This window comes from Aphelocoma coerulescens, chromosome 1A (genome assembly GCF_041296385.1).
Source record: "Aphelocoma coerulescens isolate FSJ_1873_10779 chromosome 1A, UR_Acoe_1.0, whole genome shotgun sequence".
Classification (NCBI taxonomy): Eukaryota; Metazoa; Chordata; class Aves; order Passeriformes; family Corvidae; genus Aphelocoma; species Aphelocoma coerulescens.
The window spans coordinates 2632028-2645372 of record NC_091014.1 but is presented as its reverse complement, the minus strand read 5'-3'; the positions used below and the strand labels follow the sequence as shown (position 1 = coordinate 2645372).

Sequence of the window (13345 nt, the reverse complement as noted above, 5' to 3'; positions counted from 1 at the left end):
TCCTGATCATTTGTTCTTTATCACAAACGATGCTGAGCACTCACAAAATCCCCTCTCAGTCACTGCTGTCTGGCAGCTCACTCATAATCCATGATTATTTTATGGTTCCTATCAAGGAAAACAGGGATATGGTTTGATCCTGACCAGCATCAGGTGAACCACTCTCGTCTTGTCCATGCCAAGACGTTAAAACTTAGCAGGATACATCAACCACAATCAAGGAGAAGTTTTCCGGAGGTGAAGGCACGGGTCTTTAGGAGAGATCTGGGATGGTGATCAATGCCAGGCACTGGGAAACAAAAATTCTTGATGGCACCATTTTCCAGCACTGACCTTTAGTCTGTGGTGCAGGAGACACTCGGGGTCACCATCAGGATGCGGGATGAGGAGCTCCTGTTGTAGGTCAGCACATCTGAGCTCTGATGGTTTGGGTGTGGTCATTCTCCCTCTAAAAGGCTTCTTTTACTTGGTTTAGCCATTTCTGGACTTTAAAAGTGTTTAAAAGTTGTCCCTGTCACTTCACTGGACGATGCTCATTCCCAGTTCAAGCTCCTGTGTTGCTCCTGACCCACCTGAATGGGGTTTAATAGTAAAATTCACTTTCTGGGGAGTTCTGTGCTCTGTAAATAAACAAAAAAAGGAAGAGTGAGAGATTTACTGGCAGCCATGAAAGGACTCAATGAGTGAGTCTGACACAGTCCCATCAACCCTGGCAATGTCCCCTTTAGGACATGAGTGGTGGCACTTGGAGCTGGGGACACCAGCCCTGGTATTTCTGGGATCAGCTCCGTGGAGTCTCTGCTCTCTTCCCAGACAATATCCCGCTGTTTCCCCCTTTTACAAAGCTGATTCCCATTCTCACCCTGTGAAATCCAGGGAATAAATCTGCCAGGCTCAGTGATTCCCTCCCTGCAACATCTCTCCTTGGAGAAACAATCTTCCAGCTGAACTCCAAAGGGATCCACCCACGGAAGCTGCGTTGTCCGAATGTGTCACTGCAGACCCATGGAGTCAACTGGGGGAGGATTTAGGGAGAAAACAGCTCAGATTGAAAAGAAATCATCCATGGGAATTGGCTCTTCAGTCAGTGCTGGGAAGGGAAGTGCCTCCTCTGAGTGAAGAACACGGAGGTAGAAAATGAAAGATAATGAAGCAGATCTCGGTGAAGGGTTTGGGAATAGGGTCAGTGGTAAGGAATAGATCATAGACTCCATGAGGTTGGAAAAGACCTCCAAGATGATCAAATCCAGTCACTATTCACCACCAAACCATGTCCTAAATACCACATCCATGTTTTTTGTCAGGGATGATGACTCTGCACTTCCCTGTCAGCCTGCTCCACTTCCTGACTACTTTCCACTGCATAAATTTTTCCCAATATCCAACCTAAACCTCCCTCGGCACAACTCCGGACAACGTGTCTCAATCCTTTTTGGCTCCTGCTATTCAGTCTCTAATTCTTTTGAAAGGAATACCAATTCCACTGCCTCAGATGTAGTTAAAGACATGACGAGGTAATTTCGGGAAGAAAACTCCTCGCTGGTAACCAGATGGCAGCACAGAAATAAAGAGATTTTGCAGGAGATGGCAAACATTTGGTGTTGAAACATTCCCAGAATCGTCCTGCTGCTCTGTGTGCACAGGAATGGGATCCTGGGATGGAACAATAAAGGATGATAAAAATACACCATAACACAGACCTCCATAATGCAGGAGGATAATGGCATCGTGCACAGACACTGCTTTTTTCCATGTTTTCTCTGGATTTTGAGCTGGAATATTCTGCAGTTCAGTTTAGAGATGAGGAACCCACCTGTGGGAATTGAGTGACCGTGCCCAGGAGGAAGTTTGGCTTTTCAAAGGGATCTGTGGCATCTTCATTTTTTTAATGGTGATGTTGTTTTTATAAGGACATCTTCCCAGCATGTCCCAAATGGAAAAGCCAATTTTTTTTGGACAAATAAACAGGAATTGTGCCTGAGATAAGGATTTTCTCTCATTTTATCTGTTCTTCTCCAGCAATTTAGTCTTCGTCTCACCAACTGTTTGTATTTTATCTTTTTTTTTCCCCTAAAACTACCTTGTGGACCTTTTCTCCTCTTCATTCCTCAAGCTGGGACTGTCCATGGTCATTCCCACCCTGCCGGCGCTCGGCTCTGAAATGTTGGAATGGCAGAGGCAGCGCTAACAAATCTAAAGGATCTGCATGGTTTAACTCCCAATTTATTCTTCCCCTCTCTGGTTTCCAGGTTTATCCAGGAGATCGAGTACGCCATGGAGCTGGGCCCAGCCAAGCAGTGCCCGCTCCGTGAGTTCCTCACCATGTACATCAAGAACATCTTCCTCAACCAGGTCCTGGCCGAGATCAACAAAGAGATTGAAGGTGTCACCAAAGCGTCGGATCCGCTGAAAATCCTGGCCAACGCCGACACCATGAAGATCCTTGGAGTGCAGAGGCCTCTGCTGCAGGTAGGAGCTGAGTGACTGCTCAGGACATCTCTGGTTGTCCATGTCCAGCCAGGACCTGGTTGTGTGTCCAATAAGGAAGAACATGGAGCTGCTGGAACAGGTCCAGGGGAGGTCATAAAGATTCTCCCAGGGCTGGAGCCCCTCTGCTCTGGAGCCAGGCTGGGAGAGCTGGGAATGTTCCCCTGGAGAGGAGAAGGCTCCAGGGAGAGCTCCGAGCCCCTTGCAGGGCCTAAAGGGGCTCCAGGAGAGCTGCAGAGGGACTGGGGCCAAGGGCTGGAGGGCCAGGAGCCGGGGAATGGCTTCCCAGTGCCAGAGGGCAGGGCTGGATGGGAGATTGGGAAGATTTTTGTGTGTGTCTCCTTTAGAAGTTCTGGGGACACCTTCCAGTCACAGAGCCGTGCAATCAGGATAAATACACATTCCAAGCTCCCAGGAGGAGCAGGGATGGGATCTGATCCCCCCAAGCCCTGTTGGTCATGGATGTGGAGCCCCACGGCTCCCTCCATCAGAAAAAGATGTGAGGGATTTGGGTCGGAGATGGAGTGTGTGTAGGAGAAGTCTCCTTTGAAACACCTTTGCTGAGTGTGGAACAGTGATAAAAGCAACAAGTCCTCATCCCAGCTCCGTGGAGAACAGGAGAGTGTGGAACCCCACCCCAAAATTCTGAATTTCATGTGTTGCCTGGGACTGAAAGGAATGAACTGACTCTTGCTGTTGTTCTTGTCAAACTCTTTTAATCCTTTTGAGTTATTCCCTCTTTCCTGTGAAACCCTCTTGTCAGGGATAAGTAACACTAGGAGAATCCTTAGGAAGCAGCACCTTTATCCCAAGGTTTATGTGACCATTTTCTATCCCAGTGTAGAGCTGTAAAACACAGGGATATTATAATGCAGCAATAGGAATAACTGTGATTATTGTTATCATTTCTAGGATTTTTGATGGATTAATGGTCACTGTGCCTGTCTGGGGTCAGCAGGGGTGGGATGGTCCTTTCAGAGCCAAAGCAAAATCAGATTCCAGAAGAGCATTTCCAGAAGTCCTTAGAGAGGAACAGCTTCTTTAGAAAGGGGCCAAAAATCACTTTCCAGGAGTTGAAATGTTTTGGAACTGCACAGAATCCCTGGATTGTTTCCTTTACCAGCCTTAAAATGGATGAAGTATTTTTTGTGACTCGTGGCTTCATTTCACATGAAAATGTGTTCTTTAATATCAATATATCTCCTTAAAGTTCATTAAGGGTTGAAGAGACAGAATGGCTTGGAATTTTCTCGTCCAGTTGCTACAGTTTGTTTCTCATGATGGATGGAAATCGTTTTGAACTGGAATTATTCTTGGTCAAACTGTGCGTGGTCAGGAGGTCTCCTTGTTCCTGACATTAGAGAAGGGTAATTCTCTGAAAAGAGAAGAAAAATTGCTGCCTCTTTGAACCAACTCATCCAAATAGCTCCCTAAAATAATCCCATGGATTTTCTCTCAAGGGGGGGAAAAAAAAAGGCTATTTCTGCATGACAGGGCTGGAGCCTGGAGTCTTTGCCCCCTTCACCTCATGGATATGATGGAAATGTGGTGAATTAAGCTCTCCCCCAGCTTTTTCCTGCCTGGTTCATGGGTTCCTGCTTTAACCATCCCACTCTTTGCTATCCCAAAGATCTCTCTGAAGGTTCTGCGGCTGTGATTCGAACACGACTCGGGAATTATCAGCCCCCACTGCTCGGGCTGATAAAGCTGCTTTGGGATCACTATCAGCACATGTTGAGCTGAACTAGTTGGGAGATAAGAGATTTTCCAGCATCGTGTCCTCACGGATGAATCATCCATTGCTGTTAAGATTATCCTTTAAAAAAATTGTCCTCTCTAAATATTCCATTTTACCGGAGCGCAGCCTCGTTTTCCATTCTTCCCTCCTCAAATGTAAAACACTTGAAACTCTTTTCCTTTCCAGAGCAACTGAATCACCGTGAAACTCATTTGTCTCAAAATTATTCAGCATTAAATTTCAGGCTGTAATTGTTTAAATCGATCCTAAATTGGGCTACAAGTGCCTGGACAGCTCCTTACAGGTTGTTCTTGTAGGGTTCTCAACGAGGTGATAAATCTTTCCACCCAGCTGGTCACTGGCCTTAAAAACCTGTTGCTCCATCTCCAAAAAAAAACACAAATTGCTTCACTCTGGAGCAGCACAGTGGGATTTTTCCTTTTCTTTAAAGCTTCTGTTGTTTCTTATCTCAGCATTGTGTCCATGATGCTCCTGATATTTTTCTGGCCAAACTCCAGCGGCTAAAAATCCCCAAAAAAACCTCCTTAAAAAGTCAGGGTGTGCAGCTGTTTTTCAGGATAACAACTTGCTGGAGCCAATTCCCACAGCACCCACTCCATGCATGGAATCACTCACTTGTGACTTTCCAAGGAGACATCCCTGGGAGCTTCTGGAATGTTTTCTCCCCGTCAGACGAGTGGTTATTAAGGAGAAGGATGGTCCCAGCCAGCAGCTTTCCATGGCTCACCAGGGCTGATGGCTCCACGCTTTGATGGAGGCTGGATGTTATTATTTATTAGTGTAAACAAATTAATTGTCTTTCCAGGCTGGCTCCCAGCCAGCAGCATCCATTAAGGAGCAGGCATGGCTGATCAATTGGGGTTTTTCCCATTCAAGGATAATTTTAAAGCAGTTTTAATGGTTCTGAGCCTCATATTTCAATTTTTTTTTTTTTTGCAGTGGCGTGGTGTTACAACCAAGATGTTTTCAGCTCTTACTTATATTTTTCATGTCAAGAGGGTAAAACCCACCGACAGCAGAATTTGTGCTAAATCTTCTTTTCCAGCTTAAAACGAGAGACAGAATTATCTCTCGGTGGGAGTCTGACTCTCCCTGTTGCTTCCAATATTTCTTCAGATAATTTTTCCTCCGAGGGGAACGTTTAGTGCAGTTCCTGCCTTTTGTGGAAGCTTTCAGAAGGCTCCTGTGTAAGTCAGCTGCAGATGTGTGAGTTCTCCACCGGGGAGTTCTGAGCTGTACAAAGCAATCCCTTTAGGCGGAGCGTCAGGGCTTCCATTTATTTTAAAAATTCGAGTTCCACTTGCACGTTCAGTGCATCCCAGGGCAGGGGAGTTGCATGTGGACATTTTCAGGCAGTGCCCCTCGCAGGCAGAATTATTTTTGTCCTCTTCAGATCTGCAAAAGCAAAGAAGCAAAGTCACGCTTCACAAACCAGCCCACAGATGTGAGTCATGTTCGACCTGGAGGGAACAGCCCCGTGTTTGAGGCCTCTGGATCCCGTTAATCCCTGAAATCCCTGGATGCCTCTTTGTGTCGTGAGTTGGAGTTGGTCAGGAACTGGATAACCCTCGTTTTCTCAGTGCTGAATCATTCAATTGTGGAATGTTTTGGGTTGGAAGGGACTTTTAAAGGGTTAGAAGGGACCTTTAAAGGCCTTCCAGTGCAGCCCTGCTGCCGTGAGCAGGGACACCTTCCACTATCCCAGATTTCTCCAAGCCCCATCCAACCTGGCCTTGAGTATTTCCATTGAGAGTTGGGTGCAAAATGTTGATCCTGGTCCCACCTGAGGCCACCAACCTGTTTTGTTCACCTCAGCAAGAGTCTGCCATGTTCTCTCCTGTGAGGGTGGGAAGGCCCTGGAGTGGAATTCCCAGAGCAGCTGTGGCTGCCCCTGGATCCCTGGGAATGTCCAAGGCCAGGCTGGACATTGGGGCTGGGAGCAGCCTGGGACAGTGGGAGGTGTCCCTGCCCATGGCAGGGGTGGGATGGGATGGGCTTTAAGGTCTCTTCCAACCCAAACCATTCTGGGATTCCATGAAGGGACCTCACCCTCACCCTGGCCTGTGCCGCTGCTCTTCAGTGCTGGTTTGACTACTCGCTCAACCCTTAAAACCACTAAAACCACTAAAACTTCCTTGTATATTTTCATTTTTTTCCCTCTAGCTGTCAGTTTTTCCTCAGAAATTGGGAGCAAACCACATGGATCTGCCCCCAGCCTCCATCCCAGGACTTGACTGATTATTTTAATTACCCAAAGAGCCCTGCCAGGCTCCCTCAGCAGCACCATTGCTCTCATAAATCCTCATTTTGCCTCACAGGGCTGGTGTCAGACCCAGCCTCTGTTACCTCCCTGGCCAGAGGAGCGACCTTTCAGCCTGGCCACCCTCCTTGTTTAAAGCCCCAGCTGCACATTCCTCATTTGCAAACTCATTAAGGATCCCTGGCAGGAGAGCAGGGCCCTGCCATGCTGAGGCAGAGCAGCTTCTCCTCAGCCCAAGGGTGCTGCTGAAAATCCAGTGTGAATTCACAGATCCAGCTGCCACAGGAGTGACACTCCCTCAGTTTTCCGTTTTTCCTCCAGCTCCTTTTTTTCCAGGATTTCAGCAATTTTAAACCAGTGCTTTGCCTTCGCCGGGGTTGTTTCGGTGATGGAGGAGCTGCAGTTCCAGGAGGAGCATCCAGCACCTGGAAAAGCAAATTCTGATAAACTTCATTTAAAGGAACCTGTGTTGCTCCATCACCAACATTCCTCCAGGAATTTCTTTCATGGAATCCCAGAATGGTTTGAATTGGAAGGGACCTTCAAGCCCATCCAGCTCCACCCCCTGCCATGGGCAGGGCCACCTTCCACTGTTCCAGGTTGCTCCAAGCCCTGGCCTTGGCCACTTCCAGGCCTGGGACATCAAAAACTTCCACAAACTTCTCTGGGAAACCTGGTTCTTCCATAACTTTCTTTTCCCTCGGAAAGGTGAATATTTGCTTTTTCAAAACACACCAATGGTTTAATTTGGGGCCTGGTTGGGCTGGGCTCTCTGCACCCATCAGCTGAAGGTTGTGTCCCCCTCTCACATCACAGATATTTTTCCTTTCCCTCTGCTTGTTCCGCTCCATAAATCCCAAATCCAGCCTGGAACAGTCTCAGGTGAAGCATTTGATGGATGGCTCCAAGAGAAGAAACTTCCCTGTGTTCTTGCCAGGCTCCTCCAAAGTCCCATTACTTTTCTTCTCTCGCATTTTGAAGCCCATTTCATTGAGGAAGAATAACTCTCATTTCCAGCTTTTGAAATGTTTTCCTAATCACAAGTGCTGCATGAGAAGAGCCATCACATTTTGAATAATTGATGGCTACTTTATTGAGTTGTCAGCACTAATTCATCCTCCTTTTGAAGCACTGTGCTGTTCAAAGCAGCAATCCTTTGACGACGTGCTCATTTTTCGAGGAAAAGTTCATTTTTATAATTACTTTTTTTTTTTTTTCTTTTTTTTTTTCTTTTTCCCTCCCCCACCGTGGAATGTAATTGTAGCTGTGTGGTGAGAGGGAGGGATGAGGCACCTTCCAGCTCATGCACCCTCTAAAATGCCTTTAGTACTCCTTTGGCTGCTCATTTCTCTGCCTCCCTCCTCTCGCAGAGCTTTAATTATACCTGGCTTAAAAGCACGTTTTGAAATATGACACCCGGCTCTCTCGGAGAACAAAAGAGACATTAATCTATTGTTGAAAGGGAAGGTGTAAAGTTCTTTTTTGTGTGTGTGGCAGGGGCTGCCCCTTCCTGACAAGCAGCGTTCAGTGGGAGTAGTTGGGATTTTGGAGGCAGGGACTTGTCAACAGGAGAATTAAAAAATGAGCAACAGCGCAGGGATGTTGCCATTCCATTGAAATATTCCTCGTGGCACCGTGTGTTTCCTCCCTGCCTCTGGAATCTTCCTGCTGAAGTGGATAAACTTTGCAGCTGGAAGGTTCGTAGCACTCGAATTTACATCTGAAAGAACCGAGGGAAGGCAGTAAATGAAAAGTTTCCCCTCTTGGTTCTAATTTATAAATAGAGCCCTTCCATTAAAATAAAATAAAATAAAATAAAATAAAATAAAATAAAATTACAGTTACCCTCGCACGCACAAAGCTGTCAGAATTGTGATTTGTTTTTTTGCAAATGATCTGCTTTAGTGCTGGGATTTTTGCTTTGTGGGAGCTGCACTGTGGAGAAGGGAAAAACTTTTCCCTCCCACTGTTGGAGGGTACCAGGTCTGGTCATCCTGGGGCTGATCCAGGATTTCCTGGGGAATTCAAACCATTGGGATGGGCTGTTTAATTAAAATATTTGAGGACTTTGTGCCTGTAAAGAAAACTGCTCCAGGGTGTGAAAATCGAGGAAATGCTACAACTCTATAGGAGAACTCTGGCCAGGGCTGGTTTAATTAATTAGGTGCTGATTGTTGGCTGCTGGAAAAGGGGAAGGAGGAGAGGACTGACAGGCATTGGATGTGTGGAGATGGAACCTCAATTTGGATCTCACCTGAGCTCGAAGTCCCTGGAGTAGCAGCAGATTTCTTTCAGTGGGAGGGAGATGAGATCCATCCCATTGGCCCTAAAAATGATCTAAACAATGTCAGGCATTTGGAACAGGAGAGGACAGAAGGAGATCTGGTCACTCGGCTGCATCCCACTCCTCCCTGAGTGAACAACATCCCTCAATAACCTCTTTTAACACAGTTAAAAGAAAAACAAGCCTGGAAAAGAAGCAAACAAAACATTCCAGCCTCCAAGGGAGCCCCAGGATGCTTTTAGCCCAAGGCACTGAGGTTTCTCTGTTTAATTCTCTTTTTTCTCCTTTAAGGGTCGTGTCAGGCACGCTGTGAGGGACAGGTTGAACCCGCTTTGGGCGTTCCCTGTTTAATTCCTGCTCTGTTGTTTTCTGTCACAAAATGAAAAATATTATTAATCCCTGTTCTCCCAATTAGCAAAGAGATGTTGGGGATGCTCCATGCCTGGAAGTGTTCAAGGCCAGCTTGGAACAGCCTGGAACAGTGGGAGGTGTCCCTGCCCATGGCAATGGGGTGGAACTGGGTGGTCCTGAAGTTCCCTTCCAACCCAAACCAGGCTGGGATTCCATGACCCATTTTCCTGGAATATGAACTGCCAAAATGTGCAGCAGCTGAGGTTTTAGAGCTCCAGGTGCTGGTCTAGTCATGGACCTGAAAAGAAAAACTCTTGTGTGTGCTTTGGGTCTTCTTAGAGTCACCTGAAGAATATTTCCTGGCTGAAAAGCAGGAATGGTGTTGGATTCCAGTGGGTGGCGCAGGAAAATGGAGCTGTGGGGTCACAGCTGCTCCTGCAGATTCTTTGGGATTGGGAGAAATGTTTGGAAAAAACCCATTCCCAGATTGGGGATGTCATTGAAGAGACCCTCTCAAAACAAAGCTGCTTCCAGGTGACTTCTGCTCCATTTAAAGCCAATTTTCCCATTCCCAGGTTCAAGGAGCATCCATTCCTTAATTTGGCACCTTGGACTCCTGTTGGGTTCAGAGCAATGTTCTGACACTCAGATGAATTCCTTATAAAAAAGCAATGTTAGAAGGAATCAATCTGTGTCAAAATACTGGGTTTTGGAGGGATTTGGATTTGATTCCTTGTTCTTCCTGAGGAATTTTGTGTTTGCTGGTTTGTCAAGCCAATCACACTCCTCAGGAGCTGCTAGCACATCATCCGGGTTTCATCTCCAGAGAAACTCTGGGAAGAGTGGCAAAGATAATAATGATATAAATTATAGTAATAATAATAATGACAGTAATAACAAATCCATCAATATCCATGATAAATTCCCTCAGGCAGGCAGGATCTATCATCTCTTGAGTTGAAACCAACAAGTAACCAGAGGGTGTCAAGGCTTTACTTGGTCTTTAGGCTCTTCAAATTAATTTGGCAACACTTGTGTGGTTTGTTAATGAAGCCAAGAAAATCAGCTTTAATTGAAAGGAATTTCCTGTGTGATTTAAAAGCATTTTGAGGTTTCTGTGTCATGACCCAGTGACAGGGGCTGAGTCAAGTCCAAATGTTGATTTGACAGTGAGGAAAAGTTCAGCCCAGGAATTGAAATGTTCAGGCTTTTGGTTGCCTGCAAAGGTGTGAGATCCCAAATAAACCCCTTTTTGGAAATAATGGGAATAACTGAGCTCCTGAACATGAAACAATCCAGCCTTGAAGAGACAAAGGGGTTGAACAGCACCTGCACTTTTGTTTTGCAGAATGTTGGTCTGATATGGGGTTATAACATTAAAAAAAAATCAAGGAATTGCCCTAATGAAGCTGAGAAGGCAAAATCCTGGAATGATTTGCTCCAAGTTCATGTTCCAAGTCCTTTAGACATGGATCAAGGAGGAAAAGATTCGGGCGGGGCTCAGATTTGTGGCAAGCACAAAGTCTTCCAAAAATCATCTCAAATTCATATGTTTAATCTTATTTATTTATGTTAAGAATATAAATAAGAATATTAATTCCCTAAAACCCCCTGGTGACTGATTCTAACTTGCAGCTGTGACGTAGCTGAAGGATTCTTATGGGTTATTCCCTATTTGCCTTCTGTAGTTGGATCATTCCCTGCAGGCTGGTGGCAGCACAAAGCTTCAGGAGAGGTTGGAATGAAGGTAGGAATGACCTGCCTGGCCAGAGGAGGAATTTCCATGCCTTACAAAACCATAGAAATCCTGAAATAATGATACTGGAAATCAATAAATGACACCACAGGCAGCGAGTGGTGGCCAGGAGGCACCAGAGCTTCATTTCCAGCCCCTTCCATTGATTTAATTTGGGGATTCACCTTTTTTAAGAGGTCCAGGTTGTGAGACAACCCTTTTTTTTTTCATCCTGGACTCCAGAGGAATGGAAAGGAATTTAGGGAACATCCAGTTGGAAAGTTCATGGCAGCACAGGAAGGGGCAGGTTGAGAGCTGAGGTTGTTGTTCAAGGGGTTGCTTTTCTTTTCCAGCTGATTTGAGGTTGCAAATGTTGCTCTCAAAAAGGAGCTGTGTGGTTTTGGTTGATGTTCTGAACACATTGTTCTGCAATAATTAAATTTAAAGTCATTTATTGCAATTTATTTCACATCCCCTCGTTATTTTTTTATTTAATTGCATGATAACACCCATTTTTAAGCACCTTTATCATGGTAAAAGTAGCAGACAGGTGAGACTTTAAAGTATTTTCGCACTTTGGGGATCTTTTCCATCAATTTAACTGCCCATATCCCCTCTCTCCCAGCTTCCCCACTGGTTTATGATCTGGTGGAGCCTCCAGCATCCTTCCTGGTTTATTTTTGTGTATCTCAGGAAAGGAAAACAAAAATAGAAACAGCAGAGAAAACTGGAACGCTGTAATTGCTTTTTCAGTCAATTTTAGAGAGCTGCTGGAGGAACAAAATGTGAGAGCATTTCAGACTCTGGTTTGTGCTCCCAGCTTATTGAGGGGAAATGCTCAAATCTCTTTTCTGCCGCCTTCCAGTGGAGGTGCAGCAAATTGTTCAATGGGTGGTGGGGTAAATATTCAAATATTTAGCTAAAGGTGGTGGAATTGGTCCATAAAATGGTGTTTTCCACTGACCCTCTGGGCCCTTTTTGCTGTCAATAAAATCAGGGCCGTTTTGCTCGGGTGGTTTTGATAAATAGGTTCAGGGTGGGGTCACAGCTCAGGGTGAAACCCTCCCCTCCTTTAAGCAGAGTTTACTCCACGGTTACTCACTGGATTGTCCTTGGCTCAGGAGGGCAAAGAGCAGGATTTGGCTCGTTCCCAGCATTCCCAAGCAGATCTGAGTGCTGGACTCGGGATCCAGCAGCCAGGAACTCTTTCTTTTGTGGGAACTGAACCACTCAGCATCACCTCAAGCGTTTGACCTCACTTTTGTTCCCTGAGGTCTCCCAGAAAACTCCCTCTGCCTCTGAATTCCTGAATTCCTGCTGGTGAGGGAATGGCTCCTGGGTGAGTGGGACATGGGAGTGAGGATGGGATTTGTATGTCTCGGGGTGAAAAACCCTCCCTTTTCACCCAGGGTGCTCTGTGCAGCCGCCGTGGTCCTGCTGAGGGACAGGAGCTTGTGAAAGCAGTTTGGCCAAAAAGAAATGAATTCCTGAAGGCTATTTAATTGGCTCTTCACTTGGAGGGAGTTCAGGAAATTCCTTTGGGAGGTTGGTGTAGCCACATCCCTCAGCCTTTTTGTGCTGCTGAAGGGGAAGATGTGTAAATACAGATCCCACCCCGTGTTGCAGCAACCACTGAATATTTAAAATTCCTCTTTCCTCCCCAAAAATTCCCCTTTCCTCCCCAAAAATTCCCTTTTTTTTGCCCAGTGATGGCCCCAAATTGGCCCAAATGGGATGATTATCCCATTTCTCCAACACTTCTGCTGTTTGATGCATGTTCCCCATCAGGCCTGGCCGTGTTTTTCTCTGGGTAAGACGAGAAATGTTTTTTCTACATAGGAATGAAACACAAGCCTGAGTAACTGAGTAGTAGCCTGGTAGTAACTGAGTAGTATCCTGGTAGTACCTGAGCTCCAGTTTTTTCCTTCTGTGTGAAACTGAGTGAAATTTGCTGCCGTTAATTGCAACAGCATCAGAGATGAATTCCCCCCATTCCTTCTGGGCGAGATGAATTTCTCCTCAGCTCTCTTTGCATTCCAAGGCCTCTCCCATGAGCGATCTTGAGTGCCACCTGCCTTCCCAAGAAAACCTGGAATTCACCCACGAATATGACAGCGACTATGACAACATTCCAGAGACAAACGATCTCCGCTCCGAGTTAATTCCTGTTTCCCAGCAGGGCTCTGCCGTGACCCCGCTGGGTTTGGGAGCGCTGCCGTTTGGTTAATAGATGAATGTTTTGTGTGGATGGCTCCATCCGTGCCAAGTTTGGCTCCCTGGCCTTCCCACTGAGTGCCTGCATGGATTTATCCGCGGGGCGATCGCCGGAGCGTCGTCAGCGCCGGGGGAACAACGGGCGATGAAACGAAGCGCTCCTTCCCCGCCATCCCTAATGCCTGGGAGGCCTCTCGGAGATGCTTCAGCTGCTGGGAAGGGGAGGTGGCTCTGTCAGGAAATGATGCACGAGTT

General features: G+C 46.3%; 1 protein-coding gene across 6 annotated transcripts in view; it reads left to right on the top strand.

Moving 5' to 3' along the window:
* The window catches only part of EXOC4 (exocyst complex component 4), a 292499-nt gene that overhangs the window by 212910 nt on the left and 66244 nt on the right, over positions 1–13345 (top strand). For all 6 annotated transcript variants that reach the window (XM_069034175.1, XM_069034176.1, XM_069034191.1 and 3 more), the window contains one exon: positions 2250–2469. In XM_069034175.1, coding sequence (XP_068890276.1) covers positions 2250–2469 — 220 coding nt within the window. The remainder of the gene's footprint in view (positions 1–2249; positions 2470–13345) is intronic.